General features: G+C 46.2%; 1 protein-coding gene across 1 annotated transcript in view; it reads left to right on the forward strand.

Annotated features, from left to right (window-relative positions):
* Positions 1-27,021, forward strand: part of LOC105943237 (zinc finger protein 208-like) — a 286,674-nt gene that overhangs the window by 21,440 nt on the left and 238,213 nt on the right. The window contains 1 exon segment of the mRNA XM_055124700.1: positions 662-800. Coding sequence (XP_054980675.1) covers positions 662-800 — 139 coding nt within the window.

The following is a 27,021-nucleotide window of genomic DNA, read 5'->3' on the forward strand; positions in this document are numbered from 1 at the left end:
AATGTTCCAACAAATGTATGTATTATTGTTGCCCAGCAAGCCTTCATGATTTCTCTATGATTAATGCTATGATAGGAATAAATGGCCCCTGAATTACCAACCAGCCATGGCCCCATTTATTCATCTAATGTGGGGTGATGGGCCTGATCAGCCCAGAATGTACCAAAGGGCCACAGGACACCACGGGACGGTGAATCAGAACATGACACTGCCTTGCTGAATTGTTTTAGACATGCAGATTCGATAGAATAGAGCAATAGTTGAAATCCTTCTCTGCTGTCTGCAGGGAAGCAGCCATTCCCAGTGGAATTCTCTGATCCTGTGCACTGTGAAGAATTCTCAAGTGAGCAATCCTGTCTTCATCCTCTTGGGGATGCTGAGACAGGCAGGATATCCTCTGAGGGTCATTGGAAGGAAGAGAGCGACCTCACTCCAAAGAATCCCTCCCCTGGGAGAAACTCCTCACAGTCTGTTCTGCACAAACCTCAAGCACAAACCCACCCAGTGGTTCAGCCCATGGACTATGGGAGAGGAGCACTGTTTATAGTGAGTCCTTCAGGCCGAAAGGCTCAGAAGCAAATCAACGATGTACTGAACCCGTCTAAATGTAAAAATTGTGGGGGAGCTTTCCTATGTCCTTTGCAGTATGGTGTTCCCGTAGAAACCCTCAGTGGACAGAATTTCCAGGATTGTCAGCAGTGTGGACAAAAGTTGAGTCAAAAGTTACCCTGTGGTGACCATACTTCTATCAAAGCAGAAGACAAACCACATTCATGTGAAGAATGTGGGAAGGTCTTCCGGTATTCCTCACACCTTATTCGACATAGGAGAATTCACACTGGAGACAGACCTTATGTTTGTAAGGAATGTGGGAAGGCCTTCTGTCTATCCTCAAACCTTATTGTACATAGGAGAACTCACACTGGAGAGAAACCTTATGTTTGTAAGGAATGTGGGAAGGCCTTCTGTCATTCCTCACTCCTCATTGTACATAGGAGAATTCACACTGGAGAGAAACCTTATGTTTATAAGGAATGTGGGAAGGCCTTTCCTCAATCAGGGAACCTTTCTAATCACTGTAAAAGTCATATTAAAGAGAAAGCTCATAAATGTTCAAAATGTGGGAAGGCTTTCACTCTGGATTTTGGCCTCAATAGCCATATGAGAAATAATACTGGAGAGAAAACTTATATTTGTAAGGAATGAGGGGCAGCCTTCAAATTCCCATCATCCCTTTCTAATCATAGAAAAAATCATACTGGATGACTTAATCTAATGACAATCCCTGTGGTCAGTACAGAACGATTCATTACGTCAGGTTTTCTATGGACAGTTGGGATCTGGAGTGATACAAACGTAGCACAGAGGAGGTCATAATCCTGAATCCATGGGACAAAATTTCCATGAGGTCAGTCAGTTCCATAAGGAAAAGTCACATGCTGATCATCACCCAGGAGCAGCTATGCCAGTTGCCTTGTTCTTGGACTTCCGTGTATTTTAACTTGTAAATAATGGGTCTTGGTGATGGAAGCAGGAGGAATGTGACTGAATAAACGCATACAAAAATGTCCCTTGCTTGGAATTGTCATGACTCACCATTACATCATTGTTTGCTCTCACTCTGGCTTGGCCCAGATAAACAGGTTTGCGGGAATTATGGAAGATATCAACCATGATGCTGCAGTGAATCCTTGTAAGTGTAAAAATGGGAAAATCTTCATTTTCCATGGATACTTGTGTTAGGTTTTGGGGAGCCACGCCACATGGCTTCAGGCCTTACTGTTAGCCCTGGATCAGGTATACTTACAGCGGCTTGAAATCCAGGTCAGCCTTGTGCAAGTAAGCACACTGTCTTCCGTATCATTTCTACACTTCTTCTATACATATTTTTGTTAATTTTCGTGTATGGTGAAGATAATTACATTAATTATCTAATAAATGTTTCCTGGCAAGGACCCTGAATAACATGGATTGGAGACAGTTGAAATGAAATTTACTGTGCACAGAAAGGTTTTTTTTTTTTTTTGGTTACATCCTGCAATGCTCAGGCTATTCTCTGGGCTTTGCCCTCAGGAGTAACTCCTGGTGGTGCTCGGGAGACCATTTGGCAGGCTGGGAATCAAACCCTTGTTGTCCGTGTGCAAGGCAAACATCCTACCTGCTGTGCTATCACTCCAACCCAAAGAAAGACTTTTTTGCTATACTTTGAAACTATGGAAGGGGCCCCTGATTAAAATGTTTTCCATGTAGTGGGAACATGGAGAGCCCTCTGCTTCCCCATCTCAGCACAAAATTTCATTCACCTGTCATTCGTAATAATAAAGGGTGGTCACATTCCTGGATCCCAACCTATCACTTCAGTAGTCTTAGGAGAAAACGGAACTTGCTTTTGGAAGCAGTTAACCAAATCATCAAGGAGTCATCAGAATGATAAAAATGAGGGGGCTGGATCGGTTCGATTATCAGCATCCCATATGGTCTCCTGAGCTCCTCAATGGGGAATTCCTGAGTGAAGAGCCAGATGTAACCCCTGTGCATTACTGGGTGTGACCCCACCAAAAATGAATGATAAAAATAATTTAGATTGTACAAAAATCCACATAAGACTATAAAGTGATCAGTATCTTTTGCTCTCCGTTAGTGAAATGTATGCCTCCATTCTTAGGATTCTCGATACCCTGGGATTTATTTACTGAAAAATACACTGGGGGGAATGGCATACCTGTCAGTGAAAAGGGGTTACTCCTGGCACTGCTTGGGCTACCATTTAGCATATCAGGGATGGACTCCAGGTGACCAAGATGAATGCAAGTGACATGATTATAGATTCTTTCCTCCTGGTTCATATTTAGATTTTATTTTATTTTAAATTTATTTTATTGAATCACCATGTGGAAAGTTACAAAGTTCTCAGGCTTATGTCTCAGTTATACAATGCTCAAACACCCATCCTTTCACCAGTGCCCATATTCTACCACCAAAGAAAAGAAACCCAGTATACCTCCCACCCCCACCCCCATGCATAACTGATAAATCTCACTTCCTTTTCTCTTTACCTTGATTACATTATATATTTCAACACAAAACTCACTATTGTTGTTGGAGTTTCAACACAGAACTCACTATTCTTGTTGGAGTTTATCCTCCAAGAATATGGCCCTATTGACAAGAAAACATTTGATAATTAGTTTTCCACTAATGAGAATGAAGAGATATAAAGTCGCGTGGCCGCGGCTGTGATTTCGGATTTCTGTATTTTAGTATTTAAGTCCAGGGAGATTTAAGTTGGAAATTGCATCATTTCCCTTCCTGGAGCAGCATGGAGCAAAAGCTTAGTTCACAGTCTGGATATATGGCTGCAAGCACTCGCTGGGACCCCAAGCAATATATCTGGCTCTGGATCCTGGTCATTCAGCAGCAAAGCGGCTATGCAAAGGCATGGCCACCCGGGTCGAATCTCGGCGGAGCTCGAGCCGGCACCGGCCCCGGCCCGAGACTCCATATTTAGATTTTAAATAGTGTTTCTGAAACTGCCACTTGGGGTGTTCCTTGTAGGTGAGAGTTCATTAATCACGAGTTGTCAAGGAATAGCGCATTGACTGGACAGTGCTCACTGATGTTCTTACCAGACTTTGATCCTGTTCCAGTGTCTCTCCAGCTTTCTGGGCTGCTTGGCCTGTTCCTCGCTGCATCTCCAGGGCTGGCACAGAGTCACTGCTTTCACCCCATCTCGATTCATGACTTTCCCGAGAAACTCATTGTCCCCTGCCCCATCCACTCCCTACCTGCCTGTATTACTTTGCGTCAGTCGACAGGTGTTTTTCCTTTTGATGACTGTTGGAAAGCTTTGGTTTCACGGAGCAGTTTTGCATCAGGATTTCTTCCCGCAGTCCCCACTGTGTGACCGACCACTCCAGCAGCAGCCTCTACACTCCTTTACCTGAACCGATTCCAGCTGCATCACAGATTCACTGGGTTGGTCAAAAACATTCTCTCCGCACCTAGAGCCTGGCCCTTTGGATTCTTCTAATGCCAGTGTTCATGCGTTTCAAGTAAAGACAGTCATTTTAGTTCTTCATTTGGCAGACTAGTTTGTACCTGAGATTTTATCAGACACTCCTTGCTCATCCTTCTTAACGCTTCTGTATTGAGGGATCTTCCATTGTCAGGCAAATGAGGCGCACTGTTGTTACTGTTTTTTCGCATATTGATTACACCACAGGTAGCTTGCCAAGCTCTGCCATGTGGGTGGGGTACTCTCGATAGCTTTCCAGACTCTCTGAGAGAGATGCAGCCTTTTAGGGTGGCCTCCAATTGACCTTACAGGTGTTCCCATGGTTCACACCATATTTGAACCCAATCAAATATGATGCGGAAATTATGGAAAATGGGTATTAAGTGTCTTATGGTGTGTCCAGAAAGTGACCTGGAGCCATGCGGTGGCTGGGTAGTGAAGGTAGTGGAGGTCGGCCAATGAGTATTTATCAGGCGCCAGTATGGGTGGTATGTTTGGGTTTGATCCCTGGGGCGCTGGAGATTGGAGGAGGCAGACAGGATCTTGTTTCTGGTTCTTGTTGAGCCTAGAGTGCAAAGTCATAAAGTTCTGCTTTACCTGGTTCTGGAAGCTTCACTCTTGCATAAGGTTCGACCTGAGTGCCCGGAAAGCAGCCAGGAGCGTGGCGGTGGCTGAGTAGTAGAGGTAGTGGAGGTCAGCCAGTGAGGTATTTATCTGTGCCCGTGGCAGGGGGGTGGGCGGCGGCATCTGGTTTTCACTCCTGGGGCACCGCAGATTGGAGGAAGCCACAGAAGATCTTGTTTCCGGGTCTTGGGTCTCGGGTCTCCTTGAGCCTGGAGTAAACAAAACATTATGAATAGCTGAATATTATTGCCTAGTGATTTCTGAACAATTTGGTGGGGGAGTGGGAGAGGTTGGTGGGACAGGGCTGGATCATGGCCCTGGCGACTGTGTGCAAAGAAATCTGAATTTTATTCCTGTTAGGGCGCGGATTGAGATCTCCCTTACCGACAAAGAGACTCCAGAGACTGCAAACAGCAAGCAGGGTTTATTGTAAGACTGGCTAGCCAGGGTCCAGCCGCCTACATGGACACGCAGGTCCAGAAGGTTGGGCAAAAGACCCCGAGCTTCCCCAAAGGAGATCTTATATAGGCCTTCCCCGGCCGTTACAGCAGAGCCCGCGCATTTCATAGCCAATAGATTTGTAATATTGCAAACTTTCTTAACCAATCCATTTAAGAGGACATCCCTCCTTAGCCTATGGCTTTTTAGGGAAACAAGAGAGTTTTTAATGAAGATAACTTATTTCAAAAGGCGCATAAGGGTGGACGTTTCTCCCTGGAGCGGACACTGGCTTCTCCCGGAGGTGCTCAGGGGTGACATTGAGTTGGAGGAAAAAATCGAGCTTGTGGAGCGAAAGTCATTCAGAAAATCTCAGAAACAATGAAAATAAGAACAAACAGAAGAAAAAGTGTTTTCTATTTAATCTTGTCTTTAATTGTGTTTCAGGGCCATACCTGGCATTGCTCAGGGCTCACTTCTGGCTCGGGTGATCCCATGGGGTATTGGGACAGGAGGCCAACGCCCTCCTCGCTGGCCTACCGATCTGGTCCCCAACCAGAGAGAAAGTATCAGAGCCAGAAGGAGCCCCAGTTTGCCAGCAGATCTCATGGAACATGTGTGACCACCACAATTTTAGCTCCATTGCAGGGACACTTGGAGCCCAGGGTCAGTCACTAGGGGTAGGGCATGGGGTCACCCCTGGAATGTCCCCAAGCTGACCTACCTACATCATGAGCTCACCTGGCCACCTTTCATGTCGTAGGCGGTTTAAAATGGAATCAGATATGAAAGGTTTCCCTCATCAAGGAGACCTTGGGGCTCATTCTTTTTCCTTTTGTGGTAGAAGTTTCGGGCCTCATCTGGCGGTGTTCAGAAGTCACTCCTGACTCTTCACTCAGGAATCACTCCTGGCACTGTTCAGTGCACACCGTGCCCTGGTCAGCATCATGAAGGCATATACTCATCCCACTGCCAGGTGGGAGAAGGGGAACTGGGTGTGTTTTTCATGTATTTGGGGCTTAAAAGCATTGGGCAGAGCACTTCATTTTCAATTGATCCTGGGTCAGCCATAAGGATCGGGGGGTTCAGGGAGGTGTAGAGCTTTTTTCTTTTTCCTGGCCTTTTTTCTCCATTTATTTTCTTTTTGCTTTAATGGTCACAACCTATGATCCTCATGGAGTCATTTCTAGTTGTATACTGTATTATCACTCCGACTGATGCTCAGGAAATCATATAGAATGCTGGGGAATAAATCCTTGTTCTTCACCTGCAGGTCAAATGGTTCTGGTGCTATATTTCCTGCTCCAAGGTGCAGAGTTTTAAGAGTAGTGAGGGCTGGAGGTGGGTGGAGGCGCGACATGAGGGACACACCAGGGCTGGGCCAGAGAGGGTCCTGCAACCAAGAGTGCAATCTGAGAAGGAAGTCAGTTGGACACTCCTAGGGTGTGTTCCAAGGTCTCTCATAATGCCATCTAGGATCACCATTGGCCACCATACATTTATTGACTTATTGAATTGTGTAGTTTGGGGGATAGAGCTGGCAATGATCATGGGTTACTCCTCCTGCCTCTGCACTCAGGTGTCACTCCTGGCAGTACTCTGGGAGCCACACATAGGATGCTGACAATTGAACCTGTGTTGAACACATGCAAGACAATCACCGAATCCACTTTTCTATGTCTTTAGATCCTTTGCACAGAACTTTTATTTTTAATTGTCAGTTTTATGCTTCAGTGCACAGAACTCATAACTTACTTTTGGATCTGAGCTCAGGCATCATTCCTGGCAGTCCTGGGGTGGGAACCGTATGTGGTGTTGGATATTGGCCCCAGCATAACTGCTTGAAAGAAGAGCATCCTGTCAACAGTACTTTCTTTTTATTTAATTTTTATTAGTAAATCACCATGAGGTACATATACAAACTTATGAACTTTCATTTTTTGTATTTAGTTTACATCTCTCCACAAGTGCCCATTCTCCTCTACCAAAGTTGCCACTATCCCTCGCACCACTGCCACCGAACCCCCCACCAACCCACCCTGCCTCTGTGGCTGGGCATTCCCTTTTGTTCTCTCTCGTTGAATGTTGTAGTTTGCAATAGAGGTAGTGAGTGGCCATCATGTTCGGTCTATACTCCACTTTTGGTACACGGCTTTCAACCCTAGTGAGTCCTCCCAACATTCTCCACTAGGTGTTCCCTTCTTTGTTTCTGCTGCCTTTTCGCCCAGCATGTGAGGCCAGTTTCCAAGCTGTGGGGCAGATCTCCTGGTTCTAATCTCTACTACTCTTGGGTGTTAGTGTCTCATTCTGCTACTTCATATTCCACATATGAGTGCGACCTTTCTATGTCTTCTCGTTCTTTCTGACTCATTTCACTCAACATGACTCTCTCCATGTTGATCCACTTATAGGCCAATTTCATGACTTCATCTTTTCTAACAGCTGCATAGTATTCCATTGTGTAGATGTACCAGAGTTTCTTTAAACCGTCATCTGTTTTTGGGCACTCCAGTTTTTTCCAGGTTTTGGCTATTGTAAACAGTGCTGTAATAAACATAGAAATGCAGATGTCATTTCGACTATACCTTTTTGCCTCTCCGGATATATTCCCAGGAGTGGTGTCGCTGAGTCAAATGGGAGTTCAATTTCTAATTTTATGAGAATCATCCATATTGTTTTCCAAAAAGGCTGAACCAGTCGGCATCCCCACCACCAGTGAATGAGAGTCCCTTTCTCCCACATTCACGCCAACACTGGTTGCTTTTGTTGTTTTGGATGTGGGCCAGTCTCTGTGGTGTGAGATGATATCGCATTGTTGTTTTGATCTGCATCTCCCAAGTCAGAAACTATGTAGAGCATTTTCTCATGTTCCTCTCAAACATTCAGATTTCTTCTTTGGGAAATTTTCTGTTCATTTCATCACCCTGTTTTTTGATTGGGTTGGTAGTTTTTTTTGTTTTTTGTTTTTTGGGTCACACCCGGCGATGCACAGGGGGTACTGCTGGATCTGCACTCAAGAATTACCCCTGCCGGTGCTCAGGGGACCATATGGGATGCTGCGAATCGAACCCGGGTCGGTCACGTGCAAGGCAAATGCCCTACCCGCTGTGCTTTCACTCCAGCCCCCGGGTTGGCAGTTTATTTCTTGTGAAGTTTAACCAGTGCTTTGTATATCCTTGTATATCCTTGATATCAACCCCTTATCGCATGGATATTTGGTAAATACCCTTTCCCATTCTGTAGGCAGTCTTCATACTTGGTCACTGTTTTTTTTTTTTTGCTTTTTGGGTCACACCCGGGTTATTTGGGACCATATGGGATGCTGGGAATTGAACCTGGGTCGGCCGCGTGCAAGGCAAACGCCCTACCCGCTGTGCTATCGCTCCAGCCCCTTGTTCACTGTTTCTTTTGTGGTGCAGAAGCTTCTAGTTTAAGATAGTCCCATTTATGTATGTCTGTTTTCAGTTGTTTGGGCAGTGGAGTATCATCTTTGAAGATACACAATGGTACTTTCTTCACAAACCCTATATGACGTTATTTTTTACCCAGAAAAAGAATTTCTGCACGAGCTAAAAATTCCCCACAGTCCATATCTCCCAAGGGCACCCAGTGCTGTTGGAATGAGTACCTATAGAAAGGGGTTTTCAGGGACCAGCTGCAACAGGTTTTCAATGTCTCACTCTAGAAGCCAGTCAGTAGGACAGACTGGAAGGCATTTGTCTTGTGCACTGGCACACCATCACTCCCCGTCAGCATCATCAGTATGGCTCCACTCCCAGCCCCGAGATGTCTGCAGAATTTGTCTTGACACATGAGCATTATTTGAAATTTGGGGATTGGGGAGAATCTCTCCTGCAATTTCTTTTCTCCTATTTGCTACAAATTTGGAGCTGGTCAGGGACTCTGCCTTTCTTTCCTTGTGTCTCTGAGATGCAGGGGAGCCCTGATGTGTCCTCCACCAGTAAAGCAGGTGCTGAGCCCTCTGAGCTCCTCTTCCTGGGTTTATCTCACTACTACGGGAGCAGATGGAGTTGAATTTGGGGCCAGATTTGGCAATGCCTGAGTGCTACTGTGCTCAGGGAACTGGAGAACAGTGGGTACCATGGCTTCCAGGTGGCCAGTATATTCTGCAGCCTGGTGTGCTCTCTCCTGCCTCTATGTTTCTACCTTCATTGGAAGTTCTTAGATGTGAACATTCAGGAATACATTCAACAAAAGACTGTCAGAAGGAGAAGAAAGACTTATATGCTCTGAGCAAAATTATTGACTTGGACCATGGAGATTTGTTCTAGGATAAGTATAAGATTTCTTCTCCTTTTCTTTTATAAAATCACATACCCAGAAGCTAAATATCATATATAATCACTGAAAACTTGGCCTGTAATCTCTGAGCACTTCCAGTTTGCCCTCCCCCAAAATTCCCCAAAGAACTGACCCTGGAGAATATACTACTGAATTTCACACCTGTGCTCTTGGCAGATAAGTTTCTCTTTTTTATTTTGGGTGCAGGGGCATTGAATGTGGGGGCTTCTGCCAAACTGTGAGTTAAGAGTCCTACAGGCACATCTTCCCACACACAATTTTGGGTAACTTATTAGACATTGAGTGTACCCTTCTTGTCCCTAGTGTCATGGGTTATGGGCTCCAGCAGAGGGTGGGGAGTGTTTAGTGTTTTGTGCCACACCCAATGTTGTTCTTTTGTGTCCCACTGAGTCTGTGCTCAGATGTTACCCCCTGCAGTGCTTGCTGGGACAGTGGTGCTGATATTGGCCATGGAGTGAGTGTGTTGTGCAAGACCGGCACCTCCAGGAACGTCCTAATACAGTGTCCTCATATTGCAGCGTAGCTGGCTGCCTTAGACTGATTTCTGGGACCCATAACCTAGGAGTGCGCGTGGAACTGGTTCCATCTTAGAGGAGACAACCTGAGCCCCTCTAGAACCCTTGGAGTTCCTGTCCTTTTGTCCCAAAAAACAAGATAGGGTCAGGCTGTGACTCCTGCCCCCTGTGTATGTCTACTCAGGAATTGGTGATCTTCCCCGACTTGACTGTTACCTTCATCCTGGAGGAGTGCACAAGCCTACAAGCCTCTCAGAGAAAGCTCTTCAGAGACATGATTCTGGAGACCTACCAGCACCAGTGGGCTTTCGGGGAGAGTTGTATAGGATGGGGAACACCCTGTGAACACAGACCTACATAAACTCGTGGGTTGCTGCCAGCATGTGTGTTCAACAGGGGTCGTGATCTGAATACTTCCTTCCATTTCTAAATCAATTTACTTCTTGTACTATACATTTCATTGTGTTTTTGGGGATTGGCTTTTGCTTTTGTTCTTGGGTCAAGTCCACACTTCAGCTCCCCTGTGCTAAATGATTGCTCCTTGGAGTGCTCAGGGACTCTGGGGCTACTGACTATTGAGCCTGATTGCCAGCTTCAGTGGTTGGTGCCTTAGCCCCAGTAAAATTGCAACATGCCATTAAGCTCAGGATTTTTGTTTTCTTTTCTTTTAACTTGGTTTTGGGATTACACAGACAATGCTCAGTTTTATTCTTGCCTATGTGATGTAGGCAGGTAGATAGGGAATATGATGTAGGCAGGTAGATAGGGAAAGGCCCTTGGCAATGAAAATTGAGATTTAACAGAGTCTCTGGGAAGGAGACTCTTAAGACTTGCAGATTCAAGAAAACAAAAGACCCGGAGGAAACCATCAGCAGACCCTGAAGATAATTGGCCCCTCCCCAGGAGGTTCCCCAAAAGAAGGCCATCACCACTCCCAACCTCCCTGGTAACCTTAGCGACCCCGTGTGTGTGGGGGGGGGGGCAGGTTGAAGAAACCCTATAAAAGACACCTTAAACAAAGGAAGGGCGCCCATATGCTGCTTGAGCCCATGTGCTACTTGTGCCCACATGGGCGAGCACATGTGTCTCCCGCATCTCCCCTCTTGAGATATGTACTTTCATGCTTTCATACTTTTGTGTCTAAAGCTCGGTTATATGTAGGGGCTTCCTCCACTCTTGGAGAAGCCCGCGTTCTCCCCTTGAGTGCGTTATTCTTAGTATTTCTCTCTCCCACTTATCCCTTCCTCCCTCCCTCAGTAACCTCTGAATAATGTAGGGAGCCATTTTACCTTACTGATCTTATCCTGTCATTATTTGTTTAATCACTAGCTAACCCCATGCCACACCTAGCAAAGGTTGCCACTCCTAATCTTACTGATCTTATCCTATCAGCATTTGTTTATTACTAGCTAAATCCCGTGCCACACCCTGCATTTCTGTTGGGAGTCCTGGCACCACCTCCTCCCAACAGGGAGGTATAAATACTGTAACTGCCATAGAATAAATGCCTTTTCTCCCTCCTCCGGGCTCTGTGTCTGTTCTTTCGGCTGCGCCCTACGAAGGGTTCTCCCTGCTGAACAGAACGAGACCTCCACATCGACTTCCACACCTGGCGCCCAACGTGGCTGTCGAATTCACGGAAAAAGTGAGTATTTCTGAGGGTCGCCTTTCTCTTGGCACACACCGTGGTGCAGGAATGGCCTACTTACCCTCTGATTCCTCCATCCCTACCTACTCCTGGGAATCCCCAGTTATTGCATCCTTTGTCTCGCTAATTTTATTTGGATCTTAAATGAGATTTTTAAGGCGAGAAAAAGTCAGCCATTTTCAGAGATTCAGCACCGTGTTTCCGAAATTGAGATTTTTTTTTTTTTTTTTTTGCTTTTTGGGTCACACCCAGCGATGCTCAGGGGTTACTCCTGGCTTTGCACTCAGGAATTACTCCTGGCAGTGCTTGGGGGACCATATGGGATGCCGGGGATCGAACCCGGGTCAGCCGCGTGCAAGGCAAACGCCCTACCCGCTGTGCTATCGCTCCGGCCCCGAAATTGAGATTTTTTTGAGGAAAAAGTATGAGAGTTCCAAGGCTTCCTCAGTCTTTGGGGATGAGGCACCCCCCATGCAGGGGACTGACTCCTAAAATTCTACTACCATAGGCTCTGACCATCCTGATCCCTTATCTAAGCCCTCCAGCGCAGAGGCACCTCCGAGACTTTATCCTGTGACTTCTGATATCCCCGATCCCTCTCCTCCAGAACTTAAATCCTTGCTACCCAGGTAGATGAGGAGGAGAGGTGTCAGCCGGAGGATAAGGCTACCCAGGTAGATGAGGAGGAGAGGTGTCAGCCGTCAGCTCTACCACTCCATTATCTGTCCCATGACACTGCCTTTTTTAATCCCCCATAGGCCAGTGAGGCAGCCCGCCAGCTTGCCCAGGACACCGCCACCTTATGCGCAGTTCCCCAACAGAAACAGGAAAATGTCCAACTTTTGACTGAAATAAGGCAGCTGGTTCAGGAACTAGTGAGTGCCCTGCAGCCTTCTACCCTCTCCCAAGAATCTAGTGCAAACTCGGTCTCTCCTCCGCCCTGCCACACTCTAGCTTCAAAACCTATGGCTGCCTTCCCAGTTACCAGGTCCCATTCTCGGGCCCCCAAATACCCCACCTCTGCCACGGCTCCACCTGATGATGATCCCTCAGACAGAGAAGTTGAGGAGGCCGATCAGCCTGAGGAAGGGGCACATTCCCAAGAGGAAAATTCCCCTCAGGACGTAGCTCCACAGGCACCAATCCGCCAAAGCTACCGTAGATTGAAATTTGAAGACCTGAAAGATTTAAAGGCTGCTGTCTCTTCTTGCGGCCCCACTGCTCCTTTTACGCTTGGCCTTTTGGACTCCCTTAGTGAGGGATGGCTCACGCCGAACGACTGGTTCTCAGTCGCTAAGGCTGTCCTGAGTAGGGGAGACTATCTCTTGTGGAAAGCAGATTATTTAGAACGATGCCAAGAAATGGCGCGCCGCAACGTCAAGGCAGGAGGCTCTTCCTCATCCTGGATCTTTGCTAAATTTCAGGGTCAGGCACCCTTTGATTCTAATGAGGTGCAGGCTCAATTTCCCCCAGGGCTACTTGCCCAAATACATGTGGCTGCCCTCCGGGCCTGGAAGGGACTTCCCTCTAAAGGGTCGGTGGTAACATCCTTAGCCAAAGTTCGTCAGGGAGCTAACGAGCCCTATAGTGATTTCATAGGGCGCCTCACGGAGGCGGCTGAAAAACTCATGGGAAACGAAGAGACGGATAATGAGCTGATCCGCCATTTGGCCTATGAGAATGCTAATCCCATCTGCCAGGCCACACTCCGCCCCTATAAGCGTGGGAAGACCCTCTCAGAATATATTCGGCTATGCTCCGAGGTTGATCCCACCACCCAAAAAATAGGGCATGCTATAGGGGCTGCCTTCAAATAGTTCTCTATTCAACCATCGAGCAGTCAGAACAAGCTGTGCTTTGGCTGTCGGCAGCCTGGACATTTCTTAAGAAACTGTCCCAATAAAAAATCGCGGCCCAGACCTAGAAGTCCTTGCCCTAAGTGCAAACAGGGTTTCCACTGGTCGTCAGAGTGCCGCCAGAAGGCCAGGCCGGGAAACTGGCTACAGGGCCAGCCCCAGGGCCCCCAGTCCGCTCTCTCCCGTGTCTGGGGCACCTCAGAATCATGGGCTGTTCAACCCATCGGCGTCCAGCCCCCAATTCGCTCCCTTTCCCATGACCGGGGCACCTCAAAATCATGGGCTGTTCAACCCATCGGCACCCAATCCCTCTGCAGAGCCATCCCATACTCAGCCAGATTGGATCTCTGTGCCACCTCCCGCACAATATTAGTTAAAGAACAGGGACCCCAGATAGTGTATGTCAACGCCCGTGGCCCTTTGCCATCTGGAACTTTTGGCCTAATTATTGGGCGAGGCAATATGCTCCCTCAGGGTGTGCAAGTACTCCCCGGGATTGTAGATGCTGATTTTCAAGGGCAGATTGGAGTAGTAGTTGAATCACTCTCCCCATTTTCAGTCTTGGACGCTGGCACGCAGCTAGCACAGCTAATACTCATTCCAATAACAACAGTACAAAAACCACCCCCAATGTCAGAGACTTTTGCATTTTTTGCCCAACGCATTCTTTTGCATTTTTTGCCCAACACAAGGGCTTGATGACTTTAGAGATCAACAGGAAGGAGTTTTTAGGTCTGATTGACACTGGTGCGGATGTAACGGTCATTGCTGAAAAAGACTGGCCAAAAAGGTGGCCCCTCACCCCCTCACTGACTCACCTTCAGGGTATAGGTCAATCCCAAAACCCTATGTTAAGCTCATTTACGCTTGATTGGCGCACCAAGGAGGGAAGATCCGGGATGGTATGCCCCTATGTTCTGCCCGGGCTCCCACTCAATCTCTGGGGCAGGGATATTCTTTCACAAATGGACCTTATACTAATTGATGCCAAGGGCCTAGACATGCTCCTTGCAGCAGGTTATTCTCCCGGAAAGGTTCTAGGAAAATACCTCCAGGGCACGCCTGCGCTGCTAGCCCTCGACCCAGTGAAAAATGACCACACAGGCTTACATTTATTTTCAGTAACTGCCACGGCTCCTCCTGCACCCCATACGGATAAGATCATATGGAAGTCCAATGAGCCTGTATGGGTGGACCAGTGGCCGCTTCCCACTGAAAAATTACAGGCCGCCAGGTTGTTAGTGCAGGAACAACTCGAGGCGGGACACATAGAACCCACCTCTTCCCCCTGGAACACACCCATTTTTGTTATAAAAAAGAAAAACGGCAGTTGGCGACTGCTGCAGGATCTACGAGCAGTAAATAAAACCATGGTCATTTTTGGGGCGCTTCAACCTGGACTGCTGTCCCCAGCAGCCATCCCTTCAGAAATGTATAAGATAGTACTCGATTTAAAAGACTGCTTCTTCTCAATTCCCTTGCATCCTGATGATCGCCCCCGTTTTGCCTTTAGTTTGCCAGCTATTAATTATAAAGAGCCCATGCAACGTTTTCAATGGAAGGTTTTACCCCAGGGAATGGCAAATAGCCCCACACTGTGTCAAAAATTTGTGGCTCAAATTCTTGCTCCCATTAGGGCACAATGGCCCGACATCTATATGATCCATTATATGGATGATATACTGCTTGCTGGATCTGACCCACAGGCCACTATGCTCTGTTGCAATCAGGTGATCCGTGCGTTTACTCAGTCTGGCTTTCAAATTGCCCCCGAAAAAATTCAGATCGCTGACCCTTATACCTTTCTTGGATTTCGTCTTCAGGGGTCCCGTGTACTTTTGCAAAAAACGCAGCTGAAGCTTACTTCATTAAAGACACTACATGATTTTCAACAACTGCTTGGGCATATTACATGGCTCAGTCCCTATCTGAAACTTACCAAAGGAGACCTTATGCCCTTGTATGACCTTTTGCGCGGTGATGCTGACCCTTCTTCCCCTCGGAGTCTGACACCAGCAGCCCGAGAATCCCTAGTTCTCATAGAAAAAGCGATTGAAGGTCACTTTGTTTGCTCTCTAGATTATCAGCGCCCTTTTCACCTCCTTATCTTCGCTACTCCTCATTCTCCCACGGGCTTAATTTGGCAGGAAAACTCTGTTTCTTGGATTCACCTTCCTGCCACACCAAAGAAAGTTCTTGTACCCTACTATCTCTTAGTGGCATCCTTAATTATTGAAGGAAGGGGTTTCTCCTCGCAGACACTTTGGTCTTGAACCGGCTTCTGTTATTCAACCCTACAATAAGGAACAGATAGATTGGCTTCTTCAAAATACTGATCGCCTGCGCTTCCTTTTCAGGAATTTTAGATAATCATTATCCCCCCAATAAGTTGATACAATTTATGGCTTTACATCAATGGGTTTTTCCTGTTGTCACTAAGACCAGCCCTATCCCTGGGGCTAAAGTGATTTTCACTGATGGATCCTCTAATGGCCAGGCCGCCTATGCCTGTGAGGGTGAGACTGTTTCTTTTTCCACAAAGGAGTCCTCTGCTCAGCTGGTTGAACTCACAGCTGTTCTAATGGTTTTTAAAATTTTTTCCCTTCTTCCTTTCAATTTATACACGGATAGTGCCTATGTGGCCTTCTCTATACCATTACTGGAGACTATTAGTTACATAAAACCCTCCTCCCCCGCAACGTCATTGTTTTTGCAAATCCAACAGTATATTCGCTCCCGGCGAGCTCCATTTTTCATAGGTCATCTTCGTGCCCACACTAACCTCCCTGGGCCACTGGCGGCAGGTAATCACTTGGCAGATTTGGCCACCCGATCTTTCACAGTGCTAACTCTACAAGCAGATCCGCTGCAGGAGGCCACAACTGCACACGCCCTTCACCATCTGAATGCTCAAACTCTCCGCCTTATGTTTAAAATCACGTGTGAGCAGGCACGGCAGATTGTGCGCCAGTGCCCTTCCTGTGTATCCCTTCTACCCGTGCCTCACTTAGGGGTCAATCCCCGAGGACTAGTCCCTAATGCCATCTGGCAAATGGATGTCACTCATATTCCTTCCTTTGGGCAGCTTAAATATGTGCATGTGACTATTGATACCTTTAGTGGGTTTATTTGCGCCTCAGCCCAGACTGGAGAGGCCTCAAAAAATGTCATTGCTCATGTCTTGCACTGCTTTTCTGTACTGGGCAAACCACAGCTAATAAAAACAGACAATGGTCCAGGATACACTGGAAAAAAGTTTGAGCATTTTTGTAAGAAGCTGCAGATTTCCCATCATACAGGGATCCCCTATAACCCTCAAGGGCAGGGGATAGTGGAGCGAGCCCATCTCACTCTTAAAACATATATTCAAAAGCTCCGGACAGAAAAGGAACTGTACCCAGCCTTGCTTTCCCCTAAGACGTTATTATCTCATGCTTTGTTTGTCATGAACTTTCTTATACTGGACAAAGAAGGTCGCAGAGCAGCGGACCGTTTCTGGCATACTTTCACCAGCCACACTTATGCAAAAGTAAGGTGGAAAGACCCTCTGAGTGGTCTATGGAAGGGCCCTGATCCAGTCCTTATATGGGGCCAAGGATCAGCCTGCATATTTGATGCTGCTGATAGTGTAGCCCGCTGGCTCCCCGAACGACTGATAAGGCAGGTTGACACACCTGCTCTGGCTGAACCGATTTCCACCCAGAGAATAAATGAATCCTCTGAGGACAGTGTCCCTTCTGCCACTGCCCAGGAACTTGCTTCTGCTCAGTCAGCCACGTCGGGAGTGACCAACTAGTGGTCTTGCTCACAGAACAGTTATTCAGACTTGGCCTGGCTGGAGCAGGAACCAGCGTTACTTCAAGGCCAAAGATGATGCCCGTAGGGCAGGATCGGGAGTCTCAGTGTGAATGTGGTGAGTGGGGTGCGCACCCGCGTGAAAGAAGGACCGGTCTGAGCGTGTGCAGGAGTAAGATTTGTGCGTGTGCTCCTAGTGTGTGTGCAATTGTCTCATTATCTTTCTTAGTTCTGCTTACTTTTCAACAACTTTGAGAAGGTTTTGCCAGCTTATATCAACAAAAGTGCTTTCTTGACCCGTTTTTTCAACAAGCAGGAAACTGGCTGCTCAGGCAGAGAAATGGGGAGCAATGTTCCCAATCGGCCGACAGGGCTCACTTTGCCCTGGGGACTGCTCTTTCCTTTCTCAGTCTATCAGTTTTTTCCTGCCATTCTTGAAGGGTCAGATTGATCGATCAAGTATATATTTGTGCACATGTGTGATGTTTATTGTCTGACTGTCTGTCTCTCTGTCTGTGGAACACTCGAGTATTAGAGCTAGTTTAAAGTCAGTAATTCTTAGATCTGGGCAAACAAAATCAAGGGAGGTCAGAGTGATATGGAGCCCAGCAATTTAAAAGATCTAAGTATCTTTGGAGCTTGCTAGATCAGGTCTAAACAAAAATTTCTAATCAGAATGTGGCGCCTACAAAGAAATTGAAATTTTCAATCCAGATTTCATATTGGGAGAACATTAATAGTTATTAACAGTTGAAATCCTCTTGAATTCTAGTAAGCTAAACATATCTATTGGACTTACATTCCTCACCCTCCACTTTTACAGGTTGTAGATTGGACCATGCCAGGACCCAGTATCTGGGCTAACAATTCCTTTCTTTTACCCCCGCCATGGGATTCACAGATGTCTCAGCTGCCAAATAAAGAAGAAACACCTTTTAATTTTTTCTCTAGGATACTCACTTGATCCTGTCTGCACTGGAGTGCCTCCCTGTCTCCTTCTTCACTTTCAGACTTGGATTCATACCAAGTCCCAAATTCATACTACCTCTGATCACTCACAAAAAGATTTTTCTTTTCTGGTGATTGTGCATTATTTACCTGTCTCAATTCTTCCCTCTCAATCCAAGATTCTCCCCACAGTATAATTTTATTAAGGGCCAGATCGCATATGGTTACCAGTGAACCTGACCAGAGAATGGCAACGCTCCCCCGATAAAGGGCTCCTGACTGAAGACCTGACACAACTGCTCCGGCACTCCTGACAATTCCTTGGGCCCCTGATCGCAGCTATCCTGGACTCATTGCTGTAACCACCACTGATGCTGTTGCAGGAATAGTTCTTCAAGCCTCGTCCAGACACACAACTTCGTCTAAACATGACAAAATGACTCATACCACCTTGGGACAATGCAGGCTACTGTCAACCATGATGTTGAGCAACAATTGGACACTCTACAGCAAGTGCTACTTTGGGTCCAGGGCTGGGTTAATATCTTAGAGTAACAAATGAGATTTTCGAGTGTTTAAGGATCTTTGGCTTGATTTGTAGGACCTCATCTTCCCCCAGTTCTTTACCTTGAGGATGCCGGGCTCCCAAGGATTTATTCTTGTGGATCAGGTTGCCAGGCAAAGCACTGCAAGGGAGGGCTGATACCCTGGCCCGGCTCCCTGCGAGGTATTCCGGTATAGCTTAGAGGTTACTCCAAAACCAAGGATTGATGGGACCTATGAGGAGCCCCCTGCATAGACCCGATCATCCTTTCCTTCCTCTCCCTGCAAATATGGAGTCTTTATGTCACAAGGGATACCGGACAATGCCTCCCCTGACCACATTTAATTTAAAACAAAACAGGGAGAGATGTAGGGAGCCATTTTACCTTACTGATCTTATCCTGTCACTATTTGTTTAATCACTAGCTAACCCCATGCCACACCTAGCAAAGGTTGCCACTCCTAATCTTACTGATCTTATCCTATCAGTATTTGTTTATTATAGCTAAATCCTGTGCCACACCCTGCATTTCTGTTGGGGGTCCTGGCACCACCTCCTCCCAACAGGGAGGTATAAATACTGTAACTGCCATAGAATAAATGCCTTTTCTCCCTCCTCCGGGCTCTGTGTCTGTTCTTTCGGCTGCGCCCTACGAAGGGTTCTCCCTGCTGAACAGAACGAGACCTCCACATCGACTTCCACAGAATAAAATCTATTTACTTCACTGCTTGTCTGCTCCTGAAATTCTTTTCTGAGAGAGAGACAAGAACCCGGTAATTCTGGGTCCCGGGTGGTAGAGGCGGTTGGGGAGATAGTGACCGTCTTTCTCCTCCCCACTTCATGTAAGTCACCCATGGGGCCCACTGACATCATATGTACTTAGGAATTACTCCTGGCTGTGCTCTGGAACTGTCTGAGCTTCCCACTCACTCGTATGTGTGGGCTGTGCATTTGCTTTCCCACTACAATATTTTCCCACCACAGTTAATTTATTTCTTTGGGCTTGCCCCTTCAGACGCTGCTCTATTTCAGTGCTCAGGTTCACTTTAATCATGCTAGGGAGAATTCATCAGGGCCAGAGCTTGCTCCTCATTCTGCACTCAAGGGATCATTCCTGGCTGGCTTGAGGGATCCTAGGGAATGTTGGGAATCGAAGCTGGATTAGCCGTGATCTAGGCAAGCGCTACATTCCTGTGCTGTCTGTCGTATACACTTTTTAAAATTTGGATGTCTGCCATCTTTGGCCATTTTTGACTTATTAAGCTCTTGGGTTTACAGTCCTCAGTGACAAATTTGACAAGGGTTCAAGACAGTCCTTGTGGTGCGAGGTCTAAAGTGGTAGAGCAGGAAAGGTGACTATCTTATAAACAATGGACATTAGCTCAATTCCCCGCATCCCATGGGGTCTCTGTGAGTTTGCGGGTGGGGGTCCCCAGTGGAGGAACATAGAGATGGGGCACCACAGGTTGATGATCAAAAAAGCCCTTTTAATGCAGAATTGAAAGTATGCTACAGAACATCTGAAGAGGGTTGAGATATAGGACTGCATTTGGGTGTGAGGGAAATTTACACTTGATCTTAACCAAAAGGCCAAGAAGCGACATTTACAGACATAAAGCGTTGCAATGGAGCCAATTCTTTTGGGGGGATTAACTCCGAAGACATTTTGTCTGACATCTCTATGGTTTTTTCCTTTAGTTTTCTACATTAAACAATTAAGTTTATCTCTTATCAATACTTGCAGTTATTTGGAATGTTGAGGAAGGACTGAGCTACCTGGGGAAGCCCACGTAGACTGTAATACAGACAGGAACATTTTCCCCCTTCAAGCTGCCTTCAGAAAATAATTTCAGTATATTGAAAGAGGCAGTGTTTCCTTTTCTCACAAAAGCCTGGCTGGTCTTTGACATGCAGATCTCAGGTACTAGCCAGGCCTGATCTTTGACATTGTAGATTCCAGGCTCTGGCCCAGCCTAGTCTTTGGGATGCAGATTTCAGGTGCTGCCGAGTTTGTAATTGACATGTATATTTCCTGTGGCAGCCCAGCCTTGTCTTTGGGATGTAAATGCAAGTGCTTTTAGCCCAAGGAAGTTTTCAGTTTTGGTTTTGTATCTTCTTTCTGGAGGTCTAGATTACTGGCCTGCAGATATAAGGAAAAGATGCTGCCTCAATGTCCTTCCTGTAACATCTTTCCATGCCTTTGGTGACTGTATTGCGCCCTTTAGAGTTACCATGATCAATAAAAGGAGATCTAGGAGACCCTCTGCTTTTGCCAAGAGACAGAGCGAGCCTTGGATCTCCATGAGACATATTTCTTCCGCGTTCCTTATCTCAGTGCCTCGGAATGCACGAATATTCACACAACATTGGACCACATACAAGCTGGGCCCTGAGGGCAAACAAGAGTTTTACCGTAAATCCCAGACTAAGTCTTTAGTCTGGTTCAGCATTTCCTTCTCCTTGGTGGTCCTGTTCCTTAAGTAATAAGACTTTCGTCAAGAGTGTGCTTTGATGCTTTCTAGACTATTCCTTTTTGATGCTTAGTAGCATTGCTGCTCTACCCAGATTATTCCATGACCCACATTGGAACACCTCTTTGTGGGGTGTTAGTAACTATGGCAACAGAAGCTTTGTCACTAATCTGTTATTCTATCTCTGTGGTGACAAGACACTTTGGTGAAGCTTTTAGTAATCTCCTGGCTGGGAAGAGGGGCTCGGAGGCGTATGTGCAGGTGAGTGTCTGAAGACACTCACTGGCTCGGGCCCTGGGCAGTGTTGGGGTGCCCTGAGCACTTGGGATGTGCTCTGATGACCCCCGGGGCCTCAGGCTCCTTGTTCCAGGCCTCTGTGCTGTTCTCACTGTTAGGGCAGGACTGCCCTGGGCAGGGCCAAAGACAATGAAAACCGTGTATTTTCCACTCAGGCCTCTGCTATCTGCTTGCTACAAGAGGAATGTGCAGGCTCCTGAGCTACGACCATATAAGGGTGTAATCTAAACAGATAGCCTCCCGGGCCCGGGCTCAGCCCTCGGACCCGTGCAGGCGCTTACGCAATTGTGACCTGTAAATCTATAAGCTGGACAAGCTGATAGGCCTAATGGGATTGGAAGGAGAGGCATGTCGAATTATGAATGTTGGGTCCGGAGCCTCAAGAAGCAGAGACGGGCCAGTCTTGCAAGACAAAAGTTTATTCAAACCAACATGCTGGGGCTGCACCTCTAGTAGATGCAGCGGTTTGTGCTAGCTAGGGCAGCCTTTTTATAGGGCTTGAGTCCTCTTGTCACTAGCCTCGTCCGGAGCCACTATCTCTGGTTCCGGCCCACGGAAGTGCTATCTGGGGCTTATCCGGAATCTCTATATGCTGGGCTGGAGTCACTATCTGTTGGGCCGGAATCACTATCTGCTGGGCGGAATCACTATCTGCTGGGCCTGAATCGCTATCTGCTGGGCCTGAATCTCAGCAACTCCTAGGCACATGCGTGAATTCCAGCCCAACCGACAGGCAGATGTCAAGATGTATGTGACAGGACCCAGGCATAGTACATTATTATATACAGTTCAGGGGCATAAGCATGGTTACAGAAGCAGAACAAAGCGAGGTTACAAAAGTCAGGAGTGGGCTGCCAACCATTTAACCCAATATAATTTCTTTCAACTTAACATGAACTTATTGGCTAGGGAATGCGCAGGCTCTGCTGTAACGGTTGGGGAAGGCCTATATAAGATCCCCTTTGGAGAAGCTGGGCGTCTTGCCCAACCTGCTGGACCTGCATGTCCTCGTAGGTGTCTGGACCCTGGCTAGCCAGTCTTACAATAAACCCTGCTTGCTGTTTGCAGTCTCTGGAGTCTCTTTGTCGTTATAGGGAGATCTGGATCCACGCCCTAACACTCACTCTTCTATTACCTTGTCTGGACTCTCCCTCAAAACTGACCCTGCACTTTACTTTCTTGGTATTGTCATTATCCATCCTGATGTGTCGGTCCCTAAGATTTAAAGTCCTTGGTCCCCCCATCTGTGCCTACCAGCCTGGCTGCACTGCCTACAGTGTTGCGGTGCCTGGAAAATATCATCTGCTTTTTTCTGTAGTGAATTGTGCATATTGAAAATATGATATGTGAAAGAAGAGCCTTGGCAGTGGCTCTCCCTCTCACCATCTGTGTTCAGTGGTCTCGTGCCTCTTCCCCCAGCCTGGGGCCACAGATGGCGATAGTCAGGCAGGCAAAGGAAAGAACGAGGGCCAGGTGGTTGGTATCAATTGCAGTTTATTCCAAGGTCATATTCATTCCCCTCTGCTTCTGCTGCTACTCTCTCTCTATCTAAATCACTCCTTCCACTTTTACACAGCCAACTTTATATAGATATCATGTAGGGTGGGGATACAGAATTGATGGTGAATATTAACCAATCATCAGAGGTAAGGCCACTCCTCCAGGATATGAACTCATGGACAAAATCGCATCTAAATCAATTACTCCAGATTACTGGAGTATCCACTCAAGGGTGCGATTTCTTCCAGGGTGTTTTCTTTCTTCTTCCTCAGCTACTAATCCACTTAATTATTGTAGTAAATTTACTGCTAATGTTTCTAGCAATGCCATTTTGTATGAGCACAGTAAGAGATATAGCAAGCTTAAAGTTTGGTTCTATCTGAGGACATCGCACTATAGATTCCAGACTAAAGTCCTTAGGCCAGGTTAGCCTTCCTAACCCCAGCAGGGTCCTTGTTCAGTTGTCTCTTTTGGGTCATAACAGTTTGTCCATGACCATGCTCTTAGCTTATAGTTAAGTATTGTGGGACTTTGGCCTGGCCCATTTTGATGCCAGGGTAGCTCCTAGCTTGTCCTGCGTCCTTGTAGTCCCTCATCAGGAGGTGGTTTTTGGGGTGCTAGGAACTAAAGCAACTGAGGCTTAAGTCAAGAAAGCAGTTGTTCAGGAATGAATATTATTTGGAGTCAATTGACACACAAATTACAAAACCATAATAATAACTCTCTTCTAGTGTTTATAAAAAAGGACACTGCTTTAAAGTAAACTATGTAAAAGACAGAAAGACAATAGTAATATTTAACTTAAAATTTCAGTGTCCTTAGAAGGATCTGACCTTACAGGTTATTAACAGAATCTGATCAGGGGGAAAAGGTGATTCACTGGTTGTAGAGGAGAGCACAGAAAAGAGGTTAAACATAAACAAGGGAATGGGAGTGATTCTGGAGCACTGTGTTGGGTATAACCAAATAAGCCTAAACTCTCTATGGCAAGAGAGAATGGACAAAGTAAAGTTATCTTACAGAGAATGAGTGAGCCACCATAACAAAGCTACTTTGGGCTTGAGTAATAGTAGTGGGGACTGTGCTTACTGTGCACTTTGCCAGCCCAGTTCAATAATCTGCATCCTGTACGTGTCCTGAGCATCACTGGGTCTGGTAAAAAAGCAAAACCTGAACATCCTGTGTGATGACATGCTCTCATCACATCTTCTGTTTGCTGTGGGCCTGTTTTGATTGTGAGAACCATCAAGATGTCCTTCACCTGCACTGCCTGAGTCAACTACATTTCTTTAGACAAATTCTGATATTGTGTATTGCATTTAATTTCAGAACTCAAATCACAGATTCACGTTTTGGCATTACAGCAATTTGATTTGGGAATGAGGTAATTGATTATGAGTGAGCTGGTAAAATTTAAAAATTGGGAACAGATATTATGCTGGCAGGATACTCAGTAGAACAAGAATGTGATTTTTATGGTGATGGACTGGGCAATGCAGAGAGGAACTCTAGAGCCTAATGCTTGGGGTAGAGGCCCTTATCTTCACTGGGTGGTGAAATCACTGCTCAAAACGTAAAGAAACTTCTACTCTTTCTACATCAAAAATGTGATATTTCATTTGATTAAAGCTGGTAATTGTATCAAAATAACTATTTTGGGTTTGGAGTGATAGTACAGCTGGGTACTGACTTTGTTTTGTATGTAACTGACCTGGGTTCGATTTCCGGAGTCCCATATGATCTCCTCAGCACCACCAGGGTATTTCCTGAGTGCAGAACCAGAAGTAACCCCTTTGCATTGCTGGGTGTGACCCCAAAAGCCAAAAAGAATAAAACTAAAAAAAAAAACAGTTTGCGGGCACTAGTGATACTGCATTGAGAAGTACTGCATTGCTTTGCATGAGGATGGACAGGCTGTCCCCAGCACTACATTTAGTCCCTAGGGACCCTCAGGAGTGATGCCTGAGCACGGCTTGTTGTAGCTCTAAGAAAATACAAACTACAAAACTAAAGGACCAAAAAATGTATTGAGGGTCTGGAGTAGCACAGCAGGTAGGGTGCCTTGCACGTTGCCAACCTGGGTTTGATTCCCAGGATCCCATAGGGTCCCCTGAACACCGCCGGGAAAAATTCCTGAGTACAGAGCCAGAAGTAACCCCTGTGCATCACCAGGTGTGACCACCCCCCCAAAAAAAACATATATTGATTATGAGAGCCAAACTTTTATGGTGAGATGTTTTCAAAGGCCCTTGTGGTTTGTCTCAGCTTTGTGGAGATGCAGTGTTTCCTTCAATGCATGCATCAGATGCTCCACACTGAGCTTGAACCGAACCCTGTCTCGAGTCTATTTTATTTTCTCTTGGAATAGTTGTTAGCTTTCTTTTTTATTATTATTAGTGAATCACTGTGAGGGTACAGATACAGATTTACAGGTTTTCTTGCTTTGGTTTCAGTCATATGATGCTCCAGAACTCATCCCTCCACCAGTGCCCATTCTCCATCACCAATGATCCCAGTATCCCTCCCATCCCCCAATCCCATCCTTCCACTCCACGCCGCCTGTGTGGCTGGCATCCCCTTTGTGCTCTCTCTCCTTTTGGGTGTTGTGATTTGAAATAAGTGTTTTGAGTGGTCATCATGTTCTATCTATAGTCTACTTTCAGCATGCATGTCCCATCCCGAGCGGATCCTTCAACTACTTTAATTAGTGTTCCCTTCTCTATCTGAGCTGTCTTTTCCCCCAGCATGTGAGGCTGGCCTCTAAGTCATGGAGCAAACCTCCTGGTACTTATTTCTACTATTCTTGGGTGTTAGTCTTCTATTCTGCTATTTTATATTCCACAGATGAGTGCAGTTATTCTATGTCTGTCTCTATCTTTCAGATTCATTTCACTTAGCATGATAATTTCCATGCTATCCACTTATAAGCAAAGTTCATGACTTCATCTTTTCTAACAGCTGCATAGTATTCCATTTTGTACATGTACCAAAGTTTCTTTAACCAGTCATCTGTTCTTGGATACTCGGATGTTTTCCAGATTATGACTTTTGTAAACAGTGCTGCGATGAACATATAAGTGCAATGTCATTTTGACTATACGTTTTTGTCTCTCCGGGATATATTCCCAGAAGTGGTATTGCTATGTAAAATGGGAGATCAATTTTTAATATTTTGAGAAGAGTCCATATTGTTTTCCAAAAGGGCTGAACCAGTCGGCACTCCCACCAACAGTGTAGAAGGGTCCCTTTCTCCCCACATCCATGCCAACACCTGTTCCGTTTGCTCTTTTGGATGTGTGCCAGTCTCTTTGGTTTGAGGTGGTATCTCAGAGTTGTATTCATCTGCACCTCCCTGGTGATTATGAAGAGCATGTTTTCATGTGCCATTCATATTTCTTCCTTGAGACAGTTTCTGTTCATTTCTTTGCCCCATTTTTGGATTGGGTTGATGTGTTCCCTTTCTGCAGAAGGAGTTATTTCCACATGTGCCTGTTCTTTGACTTAAAAAATTCACGTAGGAGCTGGAGCACAGTGGGTAGGGTGTTTGCCTTGCATGTACCTGTCCCGACTTCGATTCCTAGCATCCCATACTCCTGAGCACTGCCAGGAGTAATTGCTGAGTGCATGAGCCAGGGGTGACCACTGTGCACTGCGAGGTTGACCCCAAAAAGCAAAAAAAAAATCACTTATAATACAGGGGCCTTCGTTGTGTATTTTTTTAAATAGGGACAAAGTCAATGGCTCAGGCCTCCATTAGACAAGTGAATAAAGGATAAAGTGGCAAGCCAATAATACACACAGTAATATAACCCTGACCCCCAAGATAGAATATTTACAGTTAACAGGTAGACACACATCATGGTCCTTATTCAAAGACCTGGATAGTAGGATAATTTTGCTGTAGAACACTCTGTGTTTTCAAATATATTCCTGCACAACAGGAGCGAGTGCTGGATGAGAATCATGCAGATGTGCTGACTCTGGGCTGTTGTGATTCAGCACCCAGACCAACCTGGGTCAGTGGGATGGAGCTGGGGTTGTATTTTT

This window comes from Sorex araneus, chromosome 2 (assembly GCF_027595985.1).
Source record: "Sorex araneus isolate mSorAra2 chromosome 2, mSorAra2.pri, whole genome shotgun sequence".
Lineage (NCBI taxonomy): Eukaryota > Metazoa > Chordata > Mammalia > Eulipotyphla > Soricidae > Sorex > Sorex araneus.